Raw genomic sequence first — 23,936 nt, 5'->3', positions numbered from 1 at the left:
CGTGAGCGGCTTCACGAACCACTCGACGAATCTGATGCTATCATTCGGAAGTGGTAGTCTGTTTAGAGTTATAATGACTTAAGTTCCACGATACGGTATGATCACTGATCAGTCTAATAAATAACTTAGCTATATTCGTTTTCCTTATACATAATTGACTCAACGTCAATTATCTATATCGCTGATTGATGGCAGCTCCTCGCATGATCAATTATTGCATAAACCGAACTGTAAATCTTTTGGCGATTGAAAAGAATGGCCGTGAGTTTCTTGCTAGCTCTTCTCATAAGACTCCCTTTCCGAGATAGTGGTAGATTCAGTAATTGTAACGACTATCATAAGTGACATGACTATCATTTGGCATGAATAACCCCCGGTTTCGGAGGTAAACTTAGCGATAGTTTATCTATTCAATAGCGTTTAAACTCATCTAAAAAACGTTATTGAATAGATAAACTACCGCTAAATGTACTCAGAAACCGGGCATAAATGCTTTGATTTTGATACTTTTGCGTCTTAATTGACCTATGTGTGATGTGACAGATGCAATGTGACGCGGATTGAGATGAGGTTACGTGTTTTATGATAAGTCGCGTGTTAGTTGATCCGTTAGTGACCTGCAACGGTTTCATTTCAGGTCTGATAACAAGATCTATTCATACAACTATGTGATAACGAAGAGCACGCTTTGCTATCTGCATTCCATGTTATAAACATGCATATTATTTGTTTAATCCAGTAGTTCCCAATCAGTGGTCCGTGGAAGTCAAAATATGGTCCGCGAAAGAAGTTAAAATTAAAAATTTTCGGGATGATTATTACACTTCTTTTAATATACTCACATAGTGGTCCCTTTTAACAAGAATATTATAAAAGTGGTCCCGGACAAAGAAAAGGTTGGGAACCCATGGTTTAATCAATGATATTCAGTTTTCAGTGCTACCTTTAGCTTTCTAAATAACTGTGACTTGCGAATTCATAATAAACAAACACATTGTATTTTATCTTAGAATTTACGTTTATCTAAAATCATCAAGTGCCAGATATATGATGACAGACAAAGATATTATCTGTAGGCCGTAAGATAACTTGTAACTATGAGCATTGAAGAACATTGCGAAATATGTTGCAACTTGCAACATTACAATATACCTACTATGTTGGTTGGTACCGAGTTTTAATAACAAAAAATATATGTCTTATGGACCGCCGACCTGGTAAGGGTTGCCGGAGTCCGATGGATGAGGGCGGCCCAGGACCGGTCCTATTGGCGCTCGATGGGGGAGGCCTTTGTCCAGCAGTGGACGATTCCCGGCTGAGATGATGATATGTCTTATGCCCGGTTTCTGAGGCACGTTTAGCGGTAGTTTATCTATTCAAACTGTCATGTTTATATGCGCTTAAACGCTGTTGAATAGGTAAACTACCGCTAAATGGACCTCAGAAACCGGCGGATAAATATCTTAATATACCTATATAATATGCGCGAACACGCATTTTACCTTAAAATGCCTAAGGTTTCGGTGCAGGTTGCAGTGCTAGTGCTAGTGCATAGCCGTGGTCGCAGGCTGGCTCTCAGCCTGCATTTTAAGGTAAATTGCGTGTTCGCGTTAATTCGTATCCTATTATATATTAAACACGCAACGCGAGAGTTTAAAAGTTATGGTCTGAACTTGCCAAAAGTTTGCGCTGTGGCTAAATTGTTGTTTTTAGTAAAAGGCATGATTCAGCATTGTGTATCTGTGTCGAGGTGCTTCGACAATGACCGATATACGGCTGGACGTTGGTGCATCGAGTGACCGACATTTACTTCACCTGCACCGAGAAAAAAATACATTTCATTCAGTGCTCAATGTAACGAAAAAGCTATTGTAATTTCGGTAATATTGCGAACTTCTTTTTTGGTGGATGTTTTTTTGAAGAAACGATAGCTTCTCTACATGATACCGTTCTAAGTAAAAATCTTATGTACATATGTACATACATACATAAAACCGCGGCTTTTTCTCAAAGGGGTAAACAGAGTCCAGAGAACGCCACTTGGTACGATCCTTACACACTTCTCTTCGTTCATCTTGTCACACAGGATACAGAGGCCTGACAAACTAATGTATTAATTTCGCCTTTAATAAGTTATGTCAGAGCACGATCACTAACTACATACATGATGTAAATTAGCCAGTTATCTATATGACTGAACACCTTAACTACACTAGCAAAGTCCAAACGTGATCTGTTTTAATTGAAATATAACTAAACAACCAAACGAAGGCAAAGTTCATTATTTTTTTATGCGTACTAATTTTCTTGGGCATGAACTGGTTGTAAAAAGTTAAAATTACTTGGGGAAATCCACTGAAAATAACAATTAATGTATAGAGAAGGTTCTTTAAACTAACACAGGCCCGCATGAGGTGGAATATTGATTGAGTAGGTTTATATTGTATGCGTCATTTAACTTATCGTGTTGTACACTAAGCCGCTGACCAGTAACTCAATACTCTACTACTATCGACGTCCGACAACCGGGTAGCTATCGATAAATGTTGTATGACAAACGGTTCAGCGCCTCTAGCGGGCTCCGTAGGAACTATTTTGGGAGTACATTTTAAATGTCAAACTCTCGATACTCGACAGTACAGATTATAACAGAATCGCGCTGCAGATGGCAACATGCAAGAGACGTGGGCAAGAAGTGCAGATGACAAAGATGGTAAAGAACTTTATCGTCCTTCCGTTCTGTCACTCACATTCCTTGCAGAGGTTTCTACTATACTCTGAGCTAAAAGTGGGTTGAATAAATACGATTACATAGACAGAATAATATACAGAAAAACGGGTTGAATGAATACTAGTACGTAGATAGTATAGTATAGAAAACCTGTAGTTTTACCCGCATGTTACGTGACCATGCTGAGATGAAAAGTGCCCTTCAAACAAACTCCTTTCATCGTTACGAGGGAGTGTTGTTCCTCTAACAGCGCACCTCTCGACCCTGTTTCGTAGAACTTTGACGATCACTGCATTTTACGGTCCATTTTGTTTTAGGAAACTTCGAGCATCAGTATAACGTTGCTAATATGAAGATTGAAGGTCTTACAGCAGGTTGTGGTCTTCAATTTCGTTTTAGAGGTAAATGTGGACGAAACTATTCCAAGCATCAAGTAAACAGAGTATAATTGTGTTATTCTTTCAATAAAAAAAATGTTATTCATACAAGTACATAACGAAAACTTCGAAATTCAGACAAACATTGATCCCGTATAAATATTTGTGAAGAAAATTCCTTTGGGATGTTTGCTTTAGGAATAGGGTAGCAGAGACGGTCAGTTATTTACTGACGTCAGTCAAACGAAAATAGGGCACACATGTAAAATACAGCCAAGTTACGTCACTATAGAACCTGCAACGTCGTCCAGAATTTTATATGACTTAGGACACATTATTCTGGATCATACAAGTGGGTTATGAAAGTAGTAGTGAACATTCTGGTCTGTCCAAGTGGGTTATGGAAATAATTTTCCTGAGCAATAACGGCAAGGCTGCGTTATGAGCGGGTTACGAGGTGTCAACACGCAACATTGACCGACATAGAGTGCCCATCGCGCGTTACATACAAGTTTCAACATCGATGACCCGCACCTGAGTCTTGCTATGACAACAATGTATGGGTTGATGGCTTGTAAAAGATTATAACACAAAGCATTCGCATATATGGTAGGTACATTCTGCAGGTTGCATTTTTAGATTCCATCAGTAAGCATATAGGCACACTTCCTTACTGATCTGTCCTTACTTTCATATTATCACATATTGAGGCTAAAGTGTGTTATAAGCTGGTTAATATCTAAGACAAAATTTGTCACGATAAAAGATTGTTCTTAGAAAGGGTTTATAGTAGACGATACTTAAAAAATACTCACCCGGTTTCTGAGGCACATTTTAAAAAACGCTATTGAATAGATAAACTACCGTTAAATGTATTCAGAACCCGGGGTCAACTAAACATGAATCTCTCTTCTAATCAGCTTATCTTTCGAAAATAGGCATGATGTTATAAGCAAAATCTCTACCCAATTTCAAGTTTATCGATTCAATAGAATTGAATTGGGAGAGCTCTGAATATGACATCGTAATAAATTCAATTTGCAAAGGGAAGTGAAAAGGTCGGGGAAGAATTTTGTTACTAACCTTGATCCCTTTCTATAGAAATATCAAATGTTATAGATTGCCATTGCACAATGTTTTTTTAACCTTAAACGAAGATAATTAGAGTAAAGGTACTGAGTGCCAACTTAACAACTTAAAAAACCTGCTTCGTTAAGAAAAAAATAAGCAACTAAAACGCATAAACTAAAAAAATAACATTTAATCTCTATTTTTAGCCGAAACATGAGAACAACACAGAAAACCATCAAACGAATCTTGAAATATTTCTTAACCATAACGAACGGAAATTAATTAGCTGATAAGCATGCATCCGAACATAACTACATTATAAGCCTTGACCGGAATACAACAAACATTAGGATCTTTACAACACGCTCGTCAACTTTCTCAAAGTTAAACATAAATGTGAAAAGAGGGCCAAGTTCGATTTTCCAGATAAGAGAATTGTTATATAATTGTACGACCGAATAAACAAATATCTTTTTTAGGTGGCGTTTAAAACTATTTCTTTTGTCACAATTAAAATTTAAGATACCTACATTCACAGTTACCGAGATAAAATAAGATTAAGGTGTTAATTGTTCGTAGTTAAGCAGAAAGCACTCAATCCACACTTTGACTTTTTATTGGATCTTTTCTTTGGACTCTCCTGAGGGTAAATTTTGTCTGCTCTTCATACTGAGGGTTAAGTCGAGGTAGCACGAAAAGTAGTTTCCATGTACATTTCAAAAAAAGGGACTTCACTACATCATAGATTTGACCCTCAGGAGAATAATTGCATACTTAACTGCATTGGGGTCAAAGTGTGGATTGAGTCCTTTCTGCTTAACTACGTTCAATTTATTTTGAATGGTTACGTTATTTGTACGAAATAAACTCAATATTATAACTCAATGATAATAAGCTTAGTACAAACTAAGTAACAAGGATATTTTTAAGAGTTAAATTATTACAAATATCCTTGTTACTTAGTTTACAAACAAAGCTAAAAAACTCTACTCAAGCAATTGTTATCATAAGATCAAATAGTTTTTATAACATCGCTAAATATGAATAAATAAATATAACTTAGCCTACACACTACCGTGTGTGCAGAAACAGAATATGCAAAATATCTCGCAATTGATACTAAAATATATCCAAAACAAGAAAAAATAAAGAGCCTTGAACTTTTTCTAGAATATTGTGACAATTTTGATTTGATTATCATATCGTATCGAGTTTGAATTTAGGTGTAAACAAAGTCACGTACATATCTCAAATAAATATAAGTACGGTCAGAGACACTAAATGAAACTAAAGGGCGCAAGGACTTTAGCCCAAAATAACTTTATATTTGTGATAAAAATAAATAATAAACGTCAAAAGCCGATTATAATCTACAGGTAGGTAAACAACCAGTAGCAAAATTATGTATGCCCGTATATTTTTTACACCCGACCTAAAATAATATACTTAATTGTAAAACACTTAATTCTCTAAGTATTAGTAGGTATAATAACATTTAACATACAACTACATACAGCTCAACAATACCTATTAAGAATATTAAAAAGCTATTTTTTACATATATTTTGTTTTACTCAATCACATGATGCTTATGTTTTAAACGAAACCTGCATAGAATTAAGTTGCCAAATTCAAAGTCACCTTGAAAAATCCTTGTATTTTTTTAAATGGGAAAAGAGACAAAACAAAATATTTCGTCGAGATTATTCCTGTTTGTGGGTCCGGCCTAAATATTTTATTCATAGATAAAGTCAGTTCCAAATCAAAGCTTGGAAATTGGAAGGCCAAGTCAATAAACTTGGGTATCTTATTTAAGTTGCTTGGGATATTCATATGAACAAACATATCTGGAAGAATGCAGGTTATACTCGTAGATTTTACAATATACATTAGACAAACAACAATAAAATAAACGTATGTAGTTATGTACTGTTCAGGATTGCTGAAATAGAGCTTGTCATAAAGTTGGAATATTAGTATCAACTCTACCTTTTACGGAGTGAGTAAATAGACACATTAATTTATTGTTACTTTGAGAATTGTGATTGTCGCATAAAATAAGACTACTCAATAATTGACCATCGACAGTCTCGTACATTTGCTTGAGAGTCTTGGCCTTTTATTTTTCAAGACAAAAATAAATATTTTCATAATATATCCGTTTACAATAATGCGTGATATACAAATTATATTGTTCTAACCAACCAGTGTCGATGTATCCATGGCGCACGGTTATCAGGTGTGAACCACGATGACTCCGAGGTCGGAGGAACATGAGGTCAGCTTGTGGTGTAACGATAACGAACTACATTGAACCGGCGGATTGGTTTATTTTGTTTAAATTGTATAAGAGTTAGTTACTAAAAATATTTTGTATTTGTTGCTTTTTGTCTGTGAAGGTAAGTCGGAATCGAACAAACTTATACCTTTGTACTTATTTTGTTGTTGTTTAAATAAAAATATACAAAAAATTACGCATTTCTGTCTCTGCTGGGCTGGGTATCCTTCCCGAAATTAGTGAGTTCTTATGGGTTTTGTTTGCGTGTTAAATGATTGCGCACATTATCGACTTATGGAGCAACCCTGGGTATTTTACAGCATAGTTATATTGGGATTTTTCAGGTATGTTCCCTTATGTAATTGTTTTGAGAAACCTCATTGAAAATCCCCAAATACATATTCCAGAAACCAACTTGGCGAATAACAAGAGTGCAACATTGAAATTCCCAGTTTAAGTTTTAATTGTTTACAGATGTAAAGTTATATCATATCCATACTAATATTATAAATGCGAAAGTAACTCTGTCTGTCTGTCTGTCTTGTACTCAATCGCGCCTAAACTACTGAACCAATTTGCATGAAATTTGGTATGGAGATATTTTGATTCCCGAGAAAGGACATAGGCTATATATCATCTCGCTACGACCAAAAGGAGCAGAGTACCAGTAATTAATGTTACAAAAACGGGGAAAAATTTCACCCATTCTCTCTTATTGGACGCAAGCGAAGTTGCGCGGGACAGCTAGTTTTTATATAAGGTAGGTGCAACCATAAGGACTCTAGTTAATTACTTAATTAGAAACAAAGTATAACGAGAACATTTAAAGTCATTACACATTATATACTTTCACTTTTATGAAGCGAATACGTCAATTGGAGCGACTCTTATAAAATAATGCAACGATTTCCAAAGGGAAGTCGATGGAGGAAGTTATGTGTAATTCCTATGGGGATATGAAGGCCTTTTATCTTGTATGCAAATTAAGTTGTACATAAATATCTATAGTATTAGATGTAGTATAATCACTTAATTACGAAAGTGTACGCTGCTACTAAATGGATTATGGCATACGTGTTTATAGTCTCACGAGCTGCTATTTACTTTAGTTTTAGTTAGTTAGGAAGTTATTTCCAAGAAGGCAAAGATAACCTTAGATTCATTCAGACATTCATCTAATTTATTTATAAGATTTTTTTAAATCTTTACATTTTTTATGAAACACTAACTTTTAGATAATAATTTAATTATTCTATTATTTTATACCCTCAATTAAACTAATCTGTTAAGAAGTTCCTGTTGTTTCATTTAAGATCTGTTATAAAAACAACGACCGTGCTACGAAATCGCAGACAATGTTATCTGTGGGTGATAAGATATAATTTTTTAACATTTGTTTTTTAATCTTTGTCCTATTTTCGTTCTTTTTCCGGTTAGGAACATAACATCTTAATAACTACAATAACAAATCACAATTAAATTATACCAATTATAACTGAAAACATTGTTGTTTGTTTGAACGGGCCAATCTCAAGAACTACTTGCTCGATTTGAGAAATTCTTTCACTAATATAAAGCTACCTTTTTCAAGTGCTAAAGGTGATTTTTATCAGATTTTCATAGGCGCGAAGACGCAAAGATCATACATTTAAATACAAAGTAAGAAAACAAATACATATAGATACCGGTATAAGCTTGTTTTATCAACACATGTCCATTATTTTTAAAGAGATATAACTAGAACGTTGGAGATGAAACTCATTATTACGTGTTATCACTGTTTACAATATATGCACACAAGCATGAGGTAAACAAATGATAGTACTAGCTTTACATTCATCATATAATATGTACGGTAAGAAATTAAACCGAGAACTATGAAAAAACTATAGGAAACGAACTATTACTAACTGAACTAAGACATTGAAAATTATGTCAGCTTAGTATTTTTGCAAATATTTTGAAATCGGCTTCTAATTTACCGTGCCTTCCAAAACACGGAAGAAATCGGTTGTTTGATATGATCACCCATCCACTGAGTAACCTCGGCAGACATCATGGAGCAATCATGGAGATATAAAATTAAATCAATGCGAAAGATATAATTATTGTGTACTGAATCAGGATATTTTAGTTTTTGAAAATTACATTTCTATGCGTCAATGCAGTTGCGGTTACTAAACAGCAAAGTCTACATCACTCCGCATCTTTTAAGGGCCTCTAACAACCTTTCAATATCCAGTCACATGTTTCAGCTTTTTGCTGCGTTTAATTACGTGCTACTAACGACTAAATCAAGCCATAAACGATGGTTCTGAACGTGAGAATTTTTCTTATAGGGAGGTTCCGGGATGTTGCCATAACCAGCTAGGCAGACGGATTGGCGACCACTTTCTAGTAGATGGCAATTTTGTTTGAGAAATCACATTTTTAGGTAGACAAAGTTGTTTTATGGTCGCTAGGCTATATCTTCTGTATGATAAATATTTTATTAAAGTCTTTTGGAGCCCACATAACAGGAACAATGCGTGATTCTTAACCTAGAAGCTGTTGATGGGCAAAATTGTATGGTAGTACTTTAAGAATCTACGTATATTAGCAGACAGTCTTCCTTCGTTATTTAGAGAATATATCTAAAATACGACTGTTCTCAATGAGTACAGCGTCAAGTAATACTTACATTACAGTCAGACAAATTTGCCTTGGCATGCATGATTATAATTCTGTGTATTTCCAACATAAGGTATAGGTGCCGCCAAACAACTTGAACAATTTCGCTACATCTTAGTGAACGATTTTTAGGTCAGTTTAGGAATAACAGTTTTGCGCAAAGGCGAGGGCATTTCAGCTTCGACCACCCGACTGGTATAACAGCCAACCAAGTGTCCTCTGCACTGGGTCTACATTCTGTTTAATTCTAATACAGCAAATTATGTTCAAGTTGTTTGGCGCCGTCTATAGCTATATCAGTCAAGCCACCATCGACTACATAAGCTTGCTGAATTTTATATACCAGCTGCAATTCTTGCAAACAAGGCTCTCTAGTAAGCTGTTGGACTAACATTTAAAGATAGGAATGACCACATACATGGAATTCTATTCAGCAGTTAAAAAGTCCTTGAAAACACGTGTGAGCAGCTTTTTATTAACTTATTTATTTCGTTCCGTGCAAAGCGGGTAATAAAAACATTTATTTCTACATTGACCCTTAGAATACTTAACACGTGAGTTCACTATGGAGACCGAAACGTAAACACAACCTTTATAAAACAAATAGGTTTCGTTCAGTTATTTACTTTGTATTATTTATAAAGTTCATGTTGTTTCTGCGACTTCTAAGTAAATATTAGCGCTGGTCGGCAACTGTGGGACTTTAAAATGTAGTAATTTTATTTTCACGACAGAGGGTTCAGTTTCACGGGTTATAGATAAGTGTAGGATAACCTATCTGATAGATAAAAAGATTGCAAATGTATAAAAGAGACTATAAAATATCCACCAGAAACGCTACAGGATCCAATTAAGGACAATATTGTCCTTTTCAATAACATTTGTGGTAACACTGACCACAAATGTTATTGAAAACGACAATATTCTGTAAAGTATTAAGGCAACTTTTGTAATGTCCAAGTGCATAGTGAAAAATGACACGTTACCTTTTACCCAGTACAGGGAAAAAATAAAATACAGTGAGGCAATAAATACTATGTATACCTTTACCAATAGATGTATCCCTTGGACAATATTACATCGACATCTTTATCGAAAAAGGTCGTAACTTTAAAGAACGTACTAGGGAGTTACTATCTTTCCCCGCGGACTCTACGACAACATAAAAAAGCTATATTTGTTAACGTTCTATGAAAGAAAATATACAAATGAAGCTATGATTTATTAGTGTCAAATTGCTTGACCTCAAAAAACTCGTTCTTCTTGTGCATATTTTGATGCAGTTTTTAAACGAGTGTTGAAAATAAAACGAGTTTTGAATGCAATGTCAAATTCTTTTGCAAGTCGGGGACATTTTTGATACAGCAGAATAAAAATTACTATGGGAGTAAAATGTTAATAAATAAAGCCGGTACTTGTGCAATAGTTTAACATTCCTTGATACTTGGTTATCATTAGGGACTGCTTGCACAAATATATTTATTTCTAGGGCAGTTGCCAATGGGAGCAGAACATCGTGCGTCAGAATCTTGAATATCCAGGTATTTAACATCCATTAATTTTAAATGTCAAGTTAAATAAAATCGATATAAAGAACAACCTAGTGACGTAACTTGCAGAATTAAATTCACGGCAAGTAGTGTCGACACAATGGCGACTGCATCGGAAAACCCACGCGTTACGGCACGCCATCGAATACGGGCAGTTGGACAATACACATGTACATAGCACATCACAAATGTAGGTATGTGACAGGAAAATGACGCACATATAACTAGACGAAGTGGAAGAGGAAGAACAAGGTATGTAGGTATGGTGTTTTCTCCAATTCATACTCCAATATGGTTTTCCAACTGTACAGTTTCGTACTCCAATATGGTTTTTCAACCATATTGGAATTTTAATTTAGATGAAAATTGTATGTACCTATATGAGTTTTTCAATAATTTGAAACTGAAATTAAACAGATGAAAGTTGAAGGAAGTATATCGCAGTGAAGAATACGCCAGATGACGGAACGTAAAATGTTAATAAAGGGAAATTTTGAGGACATACATATATTACATATTCTAGATATTGTGTACAAAACAGGAAACTAACGCTGTATAAGTATATTTAATTACCTGATCTAAGAATGTATCCGGAATATTTCAGGCTTCTTCGATAATTGTCACTTTAAGCTTTGAAGGGAGCGCTTAACCCGAGGCTACGTCTAATGGATTCTATCGTAAAGCCTATTAGCGTCGTAATCTGAACTGATCGAATTTTAAGGCAATTCGTTTTACGCGACATTAAGCGAGACCTTGATTTTTTCAGAAGTAAACGTAAAATTGAAGGGGAATTTAGTTTTATGACTGAAAGCAGGATATTAAGACAATGCAAGTGAATGGATGAGAAAGGCTAGATACACTAGTTAATTATGTTTTTTTGTGAAAGTAAAACTTGTAGACTGAAACAAAGAGTTTGCTAATACACAAATAACGTTCAGGTGCCACGCTCCGTAGAACATGGACTAGATAAAGAATAATTTATTGTTCATTAAAAAGTCACGTGGATTTTCTTTTATACCACTCTTACTGAACGGCTTATAGTTTGTTAATTAGGAGCATTTTAGCTTCGCTATTTATGAGTGAGTAATAGAATAATTTATTGCAGCATTTTATGAAGAAAATAATTTTCGTTAGGAGAACGGAGGCACGAAGTATCCAACCCTGCAATAGACTGACATTTAAGTTCTGAACCCGAAAATAGTTCTGCACAAAGGTAGAGTCTGCATAGAGTTAGGACACATTATAGTGATAACTTTGGAGGATTTTGTCACATTATTTTTCAGCCATTTTCTTTTAAAATTCGAGTATACAGACTTACTATTCTAAAACAAACGGCTCAACTAGACTCCAGACGATGTTTCTTACAATCAACGTCACATAGAAATACGTCATTCACTGCCATTTTACGTTTTCAGAGTTCATTAATCTCAATTCAATACAATAAACAACATTGTGCGTCAAGTATTGAATTTCACGCAATATTTTCTCAGCTAATTATTTTCTATGGCTACAATTTGTTCAGGCTCATTACGTTTCATTACGCGTATGCCCACAATGAGTTGAAAAGCGTATGTTTGTGGCATAATTGGTTGAAAACACATGTGAAGCACGTGCTCAAATATAGAAACATCTCATAAGTTTTTGATATTTGTTTTCGCTTAAGTTATAAAACAAAGCCGAGCGATCGTCACATACGTCTAGCGAATATTTTATCGCGAACACATAATAATATCATGGAACATTTGAAGTTTTGGTCATTGTTATAATTTGAACACGGTCTAGGTTGTCGTCCTTCGGTCTAAGGGCGTAGTCATCATTTCTCTTACAAATTCAGTTAAAGAGATCCTAAAGAACTATTATAGTGCTTCTGTAGTCATAAAAGTAATAGGAAATGTTCTGTAGTAGAAAATGTATAAGGTATTATTTGTTGGTTTAAAGTTTAAAACGAGTTACCTAATTATTGCCAAAGTGCGTACCGAAATGAATTCAGGTTTACTATACATTTATGAATTGCGAAAGATTAGCACGTAAAATCAACGTTAATACCATAATTTATACATAACAAATTTAAAGTAATTAAATTATTTATAAAATTAATAATGACACGGATCTACTCCTATAACTAGAGCAACACATTTCTCAAAAGTAATTAAACAGACATGATAATATTCGTAATCAAATCGGATTTATAGCGACTCGATTATAATCTCAATTGATGTCGTCCGGTCCTTAAGTACAATCGATTAGGCGCATTGAAACGGAACACGACCGGCTTCGCAGACAGCCTGGCGAGTGTAGGTTAAACAGTTTCTTAGAAACCACTATACCTAGACTTTTCTTTTACATAAATATTGGAATTACTGTGAAAATCGGAGTAAGTGGGTAAATGTTTGCAAATGGATAGAAAATCTGAGGGAAACGTTTGTAACTATAGTAGCTACAGTAGCTATAGTAGTAACTAGTTTCTTATATGTCATTGGTATGTAGAAGGTTTACGTTATTAGGTAAGTTAATATGGGGATCTTTGGAGTATTTCGGTCTTCATGAATTTGCCTTCAAACTTCAATCAACCACAGTACAGCAAGCTTACACAGAATGTCCAATATTTTTTAAGAAAGCAGTAGAAATATCTTCGACTCAACAATTATTTTTTCTATTAAATACCGGAGACAATTAAATACAATATCATGAAATCAATTACTAAGCCTAGATATACGTCTATACTCGTATTGAACGTACACACATACCTAACGATATACATATCTATCAACACAAGGTGGTCAAGCCTAAACCTATTGTAATTCCACATGGCCTGTCTAATAAATAATGTAAGCATGTCTAGTAGCTATGTAACTTACATAAACAATACATTATGAAATCGTATTTGCATGTAACGTGTTTAAAGGGAAGGCATATGCTTAAGAACATAAGCCCTGACTGACTCATCTATACTAATATTATAAAACTGAAGTTTGTTTTAACGGGCTAATCTCAAGAACTACTTGTGTTGAATAGACCATTTATCGAGGAAAGCTTTAGGCTATATATCATCACGCTACTACCAATAGGAGCAGAGTAGCAATGAAAAATGTTACAAAAACGGGGAAATTTTTGACCCATTCTCTCTTATCGGACGCAAGCGAAGTTGCGCGGGTCAGCTAGTCGGTACATAATTTGAAAAAAGTCGAAGTACTGCAGATATATGGACTTTTTATTGTAATTAAGGTCTTTTAAAAAGCAATTTGTTAATGGAATTTATAAAAGGTTCATTACCACTGCTTACAATATTAAGTATAAATGGCAAAAAGCTATCGTATTTGCATATAAAGAATTGAAAGAAAGAACGTAATATAATGGATAAGAATTGAAGTCGTTGACTTTAGTCACCCTAGCCCTGCAATGACAATTAAAATGTCAAATTATTGCAGCGTATTTTTAGTAACATTTAGTTTTGTGCCAATTAGAAATTGCTTTTAATTTCAAAGTAATGATAATGGGTATATTTTTTAAATGTTTAGCAAGAAAATGGATAATTGTTGAGCACGACAATATAATATATAATATAGTAATCGACTACTAATAAATTAATCGACTTAAAAAAAGGAGGAGGTTCCCAATTTGACGACATTTGAATTAAATAAAAAGAGCTTTAGCCACATACTTTATCTCTCAATAAAGGTACCCATTTTTAACCGTATTAAAAAAAGGATAAGGTTTCCAATTGGACGACATACGAAATAAAAAAGGGATTTAGCCATATATTTTATCTCTTAAATTGAGTAGGTACCTTTAGTATTCAATTCTCATTATATGAAAACCTTTAATCCGCAACACTGAACTAGCTATAGCCGTATATCCAGGCTACATTTAGAAAGTATGTGTATTTCGTAAGCTGATCCGAGAGAGATAATATTGGGCGTGCATGTAGGCTTGTGGGTGCTTGCGGTTTGCACGAGTTACGAGACTGATCGGAACAAATGTAGTTGAATAACTGCATGTTGGCAGTACGTGGAAATATATTAAGATTAGTTAGTACAACATTAATCTGATGGGAACGAATCAATGTTTAGATCTAAAAGGGGAGACTTGGAAAACTCTAGATTTTTTTCTGAAAGTGTTAACTAAGGGTTGTAGCTGTCTAGAAGCGGATCCTTCTATCAACAAAAGGCGTATAAATGCAGTTTTTTAACCTAACCTAACGTGCATTCTCAAACATGTTGGAGTGCCAACTGCCAACGTATCAAACTTGAAACTCAAAATCATTACAGAAAAGGTAAATTCGCGTTGAGTCCCGTATAATATACATGCAACTCGTATAAAAGTGATAAAGAGATAGATTAAGGCTTCATGATGCTGATTACAGATCACACATGCACCGAGTGATAAAAGTAAATAAAAACAACAGTTTCTAGAACAGATGTCTGTATTCAAAGATAAGTAGGCACGGTGTAAAAAGATGATAAACAGTGTCCTTGATACAGCATTTTGACGCAGGTGCCTGGATGTAAAACTTATAAAAACATATGGATGCTTGGACAGTGATGGATGATTCAGACTTTGAGATGAAGAATCACACTCGATAGAACATGACAAAAATATATACTTTACAGTAACATTCTAAAGTTTTAATCTTCGTATTTATATTTGAAGACCATAATATAGATTTATGGTAATCATTGACGAGGTATGGCGTAGGGCAAACTGATTTGGAAGGAAAGAGAAGCCTTTGCTCAGCAGTAGGACATGCAGAGGGATTTAAAAAAAAAAAGAACTAATATTGGACCTTGTTTTTAGAATCCCGCATCGAGTTTGGAGATCGCACAAATATTTGTTCCGCCTTCGAATCGACAATATACATCTGAACATGAAATCAGTATTTTTTCTTTGCAGTTAATATTAATAACAGGAATAGGAACAGGTATCCGAAGATATCATATCTTGCGAAGTAATGATTCGTATAGTAAGAGTCTGTTTGTTGAAACGCGCCAATCTCAAGAACCACTAGTTCGAATCCAGATATCTTTTTGAGTTGAATAATTATTGAGAGATAGGAGAGAAGTTATAGCCAATTATAGGCTATATAACATTACGCTTTGACTAATGGGAATGGAGCAGCATTAAAAAATGTTGTGAGAACGGGAAGGCAAGTCCACGCAGGCGAAGTCGCGGGCAGCTGTTAGTTTAAGATAGAGTTCATTAAGCTACCGCATGTCAAGACTCAAGAGCATCTTCATTAGCATTTATAGACTGACACGAGTTGTCTGATAGCGATCTTTTACGAACACCATAACAGGTCTCATTTCCTGCCATTCTGCACATATTATGTATATCGCTCATATAAGTTATAGAATATACGAACTTACGTAATACAATAATAGTGGGTTAAATTGCGATTACGAGAGTCTTGTTGCACAGTGGATGAGTAGTGCATGGCATGAATACTAGGCATGCCACAGGAAAGCAAGTATTGCTCAAGAGACGCTCTATACTTCGCAAATTAGTAGGATTTCCTGAATTTTAGTACAACAATTTTTTTTTTAATGATAGAAAGTTCCTTTTCCTTTGAACCGGAAAATCGTACAACCAATTTAGATGCTTTACTAGATAAATGTATACGCTGCTGCGGTTTGGTTCGGAATGCATTCACAGTTTCGAATGGGCGCATAAAACATGCAGCGAAAGTGCTTGAAACAATTCTATTCCATTCGATTCGAAGATACACAAAAGCGATGAAGCGAAACGCATATCGACCATCTTAATTATGCAAATGAAAACTTGATTCAACGAAGTAATGTTATTCGCAAAATACCATTAAAATTCTTTGAGTCGCTAATGATTATGACACATCGCATAACTGTGTATTTCTAATGGGAATACTATAGAAATGGTTAGACTAATGTACTTGTCCCATTGAATAACTGAACGGAAAAGCTTGTTTCAAACAGGATCGACTTTCTACCAATCTATAACCTTATTCATAGTAAATTCAACCTTCATAGGAAATTGAGATAAATGATAAAATCCCTTTTTTATAAACAGTGACGTCATAATACACCGTGTATAAAAAATGTAGATTAGCATTCGGAACAGAAGCGCGCGCCTTGTTTCTTTAGCTATGCAATTACTCACGGCTATTGTTCGGAGCTTCCCCTTTAAATGCATGTTAGAACAGCCAGTCAACACTGCGTCTCGGTTTGATGAGCTTAGAAAGGCCAGGTTTTTTCTAAACAATCGCACTAAACATTCCCAGCAAAGTCTAGCATTACCATTAATGTTTAACATAGGTATTCCAATTGCAGACAGAGCATAAAACAACGAATAATAATGTCTATGTTTAGTACCTTTTCATTTGCAAATAATAGTTCTAAAACAGTGCACGGAATATAGTGACCAAGTTACCGAAGGTTGAAGCCGCGACGCATCAACAGATATCTGGGTCGGCACGGATGTAAAGTCATAAGGTACCGAGTGAAACCATAGAACTACAAACGCAGCCGATCTATGGAAACTTGATATACAAAGAGAAAGGTCTTTAAAATCCAGAATTGGTTAATATCTTTGTTAGTACGTATGACATTAAGGTTGCACATGCTATTTGAAAGACATGTTAAACAGGTATATCTGGGTTGGTCCAATCATGGCTCAGTCTAGAACGCTAACGGCATTCGGTACTATTATAATTGCTAAGAAATTATACACACGACTGAATAAGCAACGATGTTTTGGATGCTATCTCAGTCTTTGTTTATGTTTCTCTAAATGTTATCTCTCCACTAGTTTGCTAACCGTTTAATTTGCCGTTTTCTGGCAAAGTAAACATAAACAATGAATGCTGTTTTCTGAGAGCGATTTATCTATCAAAGAAATTGCTAGAGATGTTTTTCTATATAAATAAAATTGTAGGATAGCACTATTTATTGTGCAACAAAGCGCAATGCAAATGTGACGAAATAAGGGCAATAAAAACAATATAGTAATTATATGAACACGTGACTGTAGTAATAAAGGAATAAGCATAAAATTGTCGTGTACACGGTTTCGCCATAAAACAGTGAATCATTTCAATCACACCGCCTATTACATGTGACACGACACCTGAGCTAATTGGGTCATTTACTTGCTTCAGGTTACCGACTACTGGAGCCCAACAACCAGTGTGATCGACAATTATATAAGATGCAATCAACTTTGTCCATGTGAATATTATAATCATAAATATTAAACATACTTTTGGGGTCAATATCAACACATAAAACAATGATAAATTGTTTGACAAACAACTGATTAAGGCTAAAAATAAGGTGCTAGAAGCAAAACAGTGGTAATAGAAAATGCCGGTGTTTGTGAAGCATACACTTACGGCCAAGTACCAGACCTTCGTCGCCTGTGCGAGCGGGGCTGCGGCTCGGGTGCGTGCAGCAGCGCCTGCGGTATCAAGCTCTTCGAAGGCTTGCGTCTCGTCAGCCGGTACTCCGGTCTATCCGGAGCACTTTTGCACTTCAGCGTCGTCAGCTCGCTCTCAGAGCTGCACCACAACGATTCCATTGACAGCATTGTTCCACGTTAGGTTTAACACATCACTAAACAAATAATACTGTTCAAAAGTTTTCTCACAAGCAACCTTGGAGTCTGCACTGTTGCAACCGCAATTTACGACGATCAATCCGGCTAACGTGAGTACGTAAGTTACCGGAATGCCACTCAAAATTTGTTGCAATTTATAACTTAATTTCCAAAAGTTGTGCAAAATGTTGCAATCGATGATGTTTTGGTGCGGTAACCTTCTTCTGTGGTGAATCGGCGCGCGAAATCGTATTGCAAAATTTCGGACACGTGAAGCCTGTTGAACTGGATCGTTGAATAATGCAAGGCTACCGGAGAGTCGCTAATTATGAATTATTGAAGTAAGTATACGGAAATGTAGCGCGGTTGTAATCGCGCTGCGCGGTTCGCACGTCTGTGAGGCGCGAGCGAATGTCGGGTGTGGTTGAGAGCGCGCGTGGCGGCGAGGCGGCGTGGAGTGGCCGACTGACGGACTGTTGGGCTGCGAACCCTCCCGCCAACGATCGCCAACACCACGACAACGTCGAATGTTCAAAATTGCAAACAAAAGGTGTCTGGACTCCGTTATCGTAAAGATTGACACTGACGGGTCCAAGGAGGGCATCACGACACGACTTGTTGTAACATTCATGAAGAAAATAACAGATGATCCATTAATCTACATTTTTGAGTTTGTTTATTTTAGCAATTCCACACTGAAGATAACACATGTGTACTCATACACAGTGCTCGTGATGTCCTTAAGAGTTTGTGTAGGATTCGAAATACGAACCTGGCAAATGTTCTACTGTCCTAGATTCTCGAAAATATGTCAAGTTTCTTTCTTTAGGTTAAAATATAGCATTGAGAGTCTCCATTAAGGAAATTAGGTAGTAAAAGCACTTGTACCAAGAAAGTTACGTGACACACTTTCAGAAATAAAGATTAAAGGAGCCGACGAAAAGAAACTAAGACACGCAGTAAAGATAATGAGATAGCGTGCAGAAAATATTCATCCCCTTTGAATATCCAATTTGTTTTCCCACAATTACGGCTTGTTTGTTCATTCATTGTTTGTTTCTTTAGTATCTTATTACATGTGTACGAACTACAAAGGAACTATCCCTGGTAGCGGAACTGTCGTCCATTTGTCGCGTCACAGTGGCCGCGTCGCATTGCGTGCACTTGATCACTTCTCATCCAAACGTTGTGTGTTTTTGTTGACAAACGAAGTACAAAGCATAATTTCACATTTCATTGCGTACTTTTGTAAGAATTTTCTTTATTCGCTTTAGGTAATGAAGAGTTAGGTTTTCTCGCCTTTTCTGTTTGAAAATGTTATGGGCGGTAATAAAATAATGGTAGTTTTTATATTTTCTTTAATAAAATCGCGCAAATAAGGCTACAAAATGATTGAGGCAAGAAATTGGTTTCATCAATATAGCATAAGTAGGAGTGTTTTTGAACTACGTGAAAGAAAACAAACATAAACTAATAAATAATTAAGGTTTGCGTTTTAACACTCTCGGGAATAAAGCATGTTCAATCATAATATAGATGGCAAATATAAAGTCCTATAACAGATGTCCGTTTATCATGCTATCTTGCTAAATATGTACTTAATGAAAGTGTCTGCTAATTAATTACTTAATAAGAGTTTTGCACGCAACGTTCTCTGAACACTAATTGAAAACTTCTCAATTCATTTTCGCCGAAATTGCAATGATGGTATGTCAAAGCTTAATTTTGCGACATCACTCAAAAGGAATTTAAAATATAAATAATAAGTAACAGAAAAAAAATATCACAAGTTACGCAAATATTCTTCAGAAAGTTTTCATAACAAAGGTTAATATTTTCTCAATACCACGCGATACAAAAAAGTCAGACATGTCATATTTCTTTACTCACATAATAACGAACATGAATAATGCTTTTACATTTCATTAAATATAATAAATGTGTTCACAATACAATTGCATATGAACAGACTGAATATCATTGGACATGTCATTTAACTATGTAAATATTTTATGCTTATTATGCATTTTTTAACGCTGGCAAACGACAAACGAGTTTACCGGTGAGAATATTTTCTGTTTGTTACGCTGGCAACACACGATTAATTTTGATTGTCAAGTTGACAGAAGACCTGAAACAGTGTCGGGCGTAGAGGACACATCGCGAATACTGAACAACTCTATCTGTCATGCATACTGGAAGCCGTTTACCGTCAAGTTTAATGGACAAATGTACTTGGTACTGGCTAACAGCTATACGAAGTTAATAATTACTGGACAATCCAGCCCCTCGTGTTTACTAGTAGTCATATACTGGCAATTTTACTGGACAAGCCTGCTTGTCATATCACTGGAAGCCATATGAAACTAAATTTATTGTAAGCTGCCTAAAATTCGATGCAGACTTGACGGCAAACTTACTCATGTATGGCCGCTGCCATTTTGGGGTTTCGAACTTTTTCATTGTAATTTCTTCTTTGTTCCTTTAACATGTTCCTGATTTACCGATACCGTTGTCTCTTAAGAGTTCAAAGATAAAATAAGTCTGCATTTTAAAGTGCATTTGCATTGTGTTTTGGAGATCTTGGTTTTTTGTGATTCTAATCATGCCTTTTTTGTCTGTCTGTATTATTGTTATTACAAACATGTTTTAGGAGTATGATATGTTTATTAATTAATTGTTCACGTAACAGGTTAGACAACCAATCATGACATATTTAAATAACTGTCAAGTAGTACTTAGCTATGAGTATAAAATAATAAAGAATTTCGCTAAATCTCGGGTACCGGATTTAAGTCAAGAAAAAAAATGTATGTGAATGAGGCAAGGGAAGTTTGTGAGGATCGTACCAAGTTGCGTTCTTTAGTCTCTATCTACCACTATGGGAAAAGGCGTGATATTATGTATGTATGGATTTAAGTCAGTATTTTCTCGGGGTCTCGCCCCAAACGCAACTACTAATTATAGCTTAAAGTTCATCGTATCTTCGTGAGTACTAGAAGGTGATGTGTATTCTATTTTAAGTGTCAGTTATCTTAAAAAAAATGAATATCATTGTCGCACCGTTATCTTGGTGACCAAAACATAAATAATTGTAGATAACGCCAAAATACCTACTGTCTTACGTGACACAACGAATGTACCTATGCTGGCTTTATTCAAACAGAAGTCAGTATTTTAGTTTTACTAAATACGAGGGGATAAGCAGATGGCCCATATTTTTTTCACTATCCTTTTGAATTTCAATCAAGTCTTGAAGTCGTATAGCTGCGAAGCAAACTCCAAGTTTTTATAAGATTTTTTCTGCTAAAGGCCCAAAAACACTTCCTCTGAAAGAGGTACCAGGGATCTCCTTATTGGTCGTTTTCTACATAAGTGATATAAGATGTTTACAAAAGAACATATCTTTTTCGACAGTGACAAAAGTTTTTTGTTTATAAATGAATGTACAAGAGTTACCAAGATAAATAGAAAGAGGATGTAACAAAATGTCGGGTCCACAAATAGAGCTGTACATCAATTACGGGTCATCAAATCATCGGCGATACGACACTAGAATCTAATTTTGTTATTGAGGACGGTCTATCGCCAGTTATCAGAGGCAGGACGCGACGAGAATACTATGTAGGTAGGCAATTGTGGCAAAATATCTATCGTGAATTGGCAAATAAGTTTATGGCAATTTTAAGTGACAAAGTAAGGAAATTGGGGTCAAAATTTACCATTGAACCAATTATTTGAAGGGTATTGACTCTGGATCTGTTGACCATGTAATAGTCGAAGATTAGGGGGGTTGTTAAAAATACTGATAGGTGCAAAGCAGTCATGTTGGACTGTCGGTGACCAAATAATCAACGAACGATTTATTACTTCAAATGTTCAATAAAAAAGGAAATATTTATTTATTCAACGCGTGTAACCTTCCTGAGAATAAATTTATTCGTACTTATGAAAAATGTATTAAATATTTGTAATTTAAATTGCTTACTTTAAAAATCAATATTTCGCAAGTTTAAAAAATCTAATGAAAATTCATATAATTTGCATCGATTGGAATTATTAAGTGGCGCTTAAATTGTAAAATGCAGAAGTTCAATGCCAGATGTACAAAATTATGTCTTCATTTAAAAAATATTGAATTTATTCAGTCACAAAGTGAGTCTTTAGAGAAGTGTGACATTTAGAACCTAAAGTAGTCCCATTAATAAAGAAATAAATTGTGATTGATATAGTCGTTTAATCATTATCACAATATATTATAAAATGTTGTCCCCTCGCTGTATCTGTGTATCAGTCTGTTCGCGATATACTCTAAATGTATTGAACAGATATTGACGGTTTTAGTGTATTACTTCTTAGTGTTAATCCGGTGCAACCTGACCTAAACAGGGGCCGATCGCTTGTTGAGTATATGACGATCTTATGTTTAACTAGTACAGCAGAAACCAGAGACATAAACCTCTTATAACTAGGTAATCTAGATGCCTAGATAATAGGAGCAAGTCAATTGATATCAAGCAGTTCTAGTTAGAGAAAACCTAACAACACTCTCGAAGCCGACCAATTAATCACAACTGAAATGTAGCACGCTATAAAATTATCCATTACACCCGGCGATTCCATTAAGGCGCGGCGAAAAATTCCAAATTGTACCTACCTTATATACAGCATAACTTATGAGGCTAATTTGACAGTAGGTCAGAGAGTCATTGTCCCAAAACCGTGACATTCCAGACGTGAGTCAGGCTTGGAAACTTGAAACACTAGCTTGTAACCGAAACCATGTCATAGGACCCAGTGGGCGTTTTATTGTGGGCCAGTGGACTCCGTGATACCAATCAATTTCGTGCGAATTATATGTCATGTCTGCGATACGATCGTGTGGAGAATTTTTATGTTTTTATGTCACGGGGTTTGTTTTACTACTGGCTTATAAGTTACTTGTTTTCGGGTAGCGGCTTTGCCCGCGTGAAATTTCAACCCTTTCGGGGGGAATTCTCAAGAATACTCTCTTAGTGCTCCTCCAATATTATACTACTACAATACTATATTCATATTAAGTTATCAACTGAATAAATTCGTGAGATTACCGAGCTGCAACTGTTTTGCTTGTTGCAACTTGCAGTTATTTATCAAGAGGTAAGTACAAAATGTATTGTAAATGTAGTAATGAAAAATTTCTTTCTTAAAAAGTACCTACAGACTTAAAAGATTTTTTGTACGAAACATCTTGTAAGAGGATTAATTTGGATTTCCTTCTGTTTTGGTCCTTTTTTTTACAAAGAAACGAAGGATAAATAAAAGGTTTGTTCTTATAAGTACTCAGTACAATAATTAATACGAGCTGTTATAACATATATTGCATTGAGTCATTAAACATTTTAAATTCGCACGTGCGACGTTGAATCGGTTCCAACTTGGTTTAGCGGTAATTTGAATCAGAAATCCTTCTGTGGAGTGACTCAGTAGGTATTCACAACTTCAATACAACAATGGTCAACCACTTTGTTTGGATGAACACGTCGAATTCATAATGTGTAATGGCGATACGATACAGTATGTGTTAACGCCTGATAAAATTCTTGTAGCTAAATGCGAATGTTGTGTTGTTGTAATATTTGATGATAAGGATTATAATAGGCGTCAATATTTTCTTGGAAATTGATACGAAATATTATAAGGATGAAGTTAGTTTC

The 23,936-nt window shown here is 35.3% G+C and overlaps 1 protein-coding gene across 5 annotated transcripts in view; it reads right to left on the bottom strand.

Moving 5' to 3' along the window:
• Positions 1-23,936, bottom strand: part of LOC142979187 (NAD kinase-like) — a 54,874-nt gene that overhangs the window by 23,146 nt on the left and 7,792 nt on the right. For 2 of the 5 annotated variants that reach the window (XM_076123979.1, XM_076123980.1), the window contains exon 1: positions 18,038-18,717. The exons of 2 other annotated variants lie outside the window; for them this stretch is intronic. In XM_076123979.1, the coding sequence (XP_075980094.1) occupies positions 18,038-18,231 (194 nt within the window). In that variant the 5' untranslated portion in view covers positions 18,232-18,717. Of the gene's footprint in view, positions 1-18,037; positions 18,718-23,936 lie in introns of those variants that run through there. One more of the 5 variants, XM_076123981.1, reaches the window with a different exon arrangement.

This window comes from Anticarsia gemmatalis, chromosome 16 (genome assembly GCF_050436995.1).
Source record: "Anticarsia gemmatalis isolate Benzon Research Colony breed Stoneville strain chromosome 16, ilAntGemm2 primary, whole genome shotgun sequence".
Classification (NCBI taxonomy): Eukaryota; Metazoa; Arthropoda; class Insecta; order Lepidoptera; family Erebidae; genus Anticarsia; species Anticarsia gemmatalis.
Note: the sequence above shows the minus strand (reverse complement) of the source record. Positions and strands in the feature narration are given on the sequence as shown.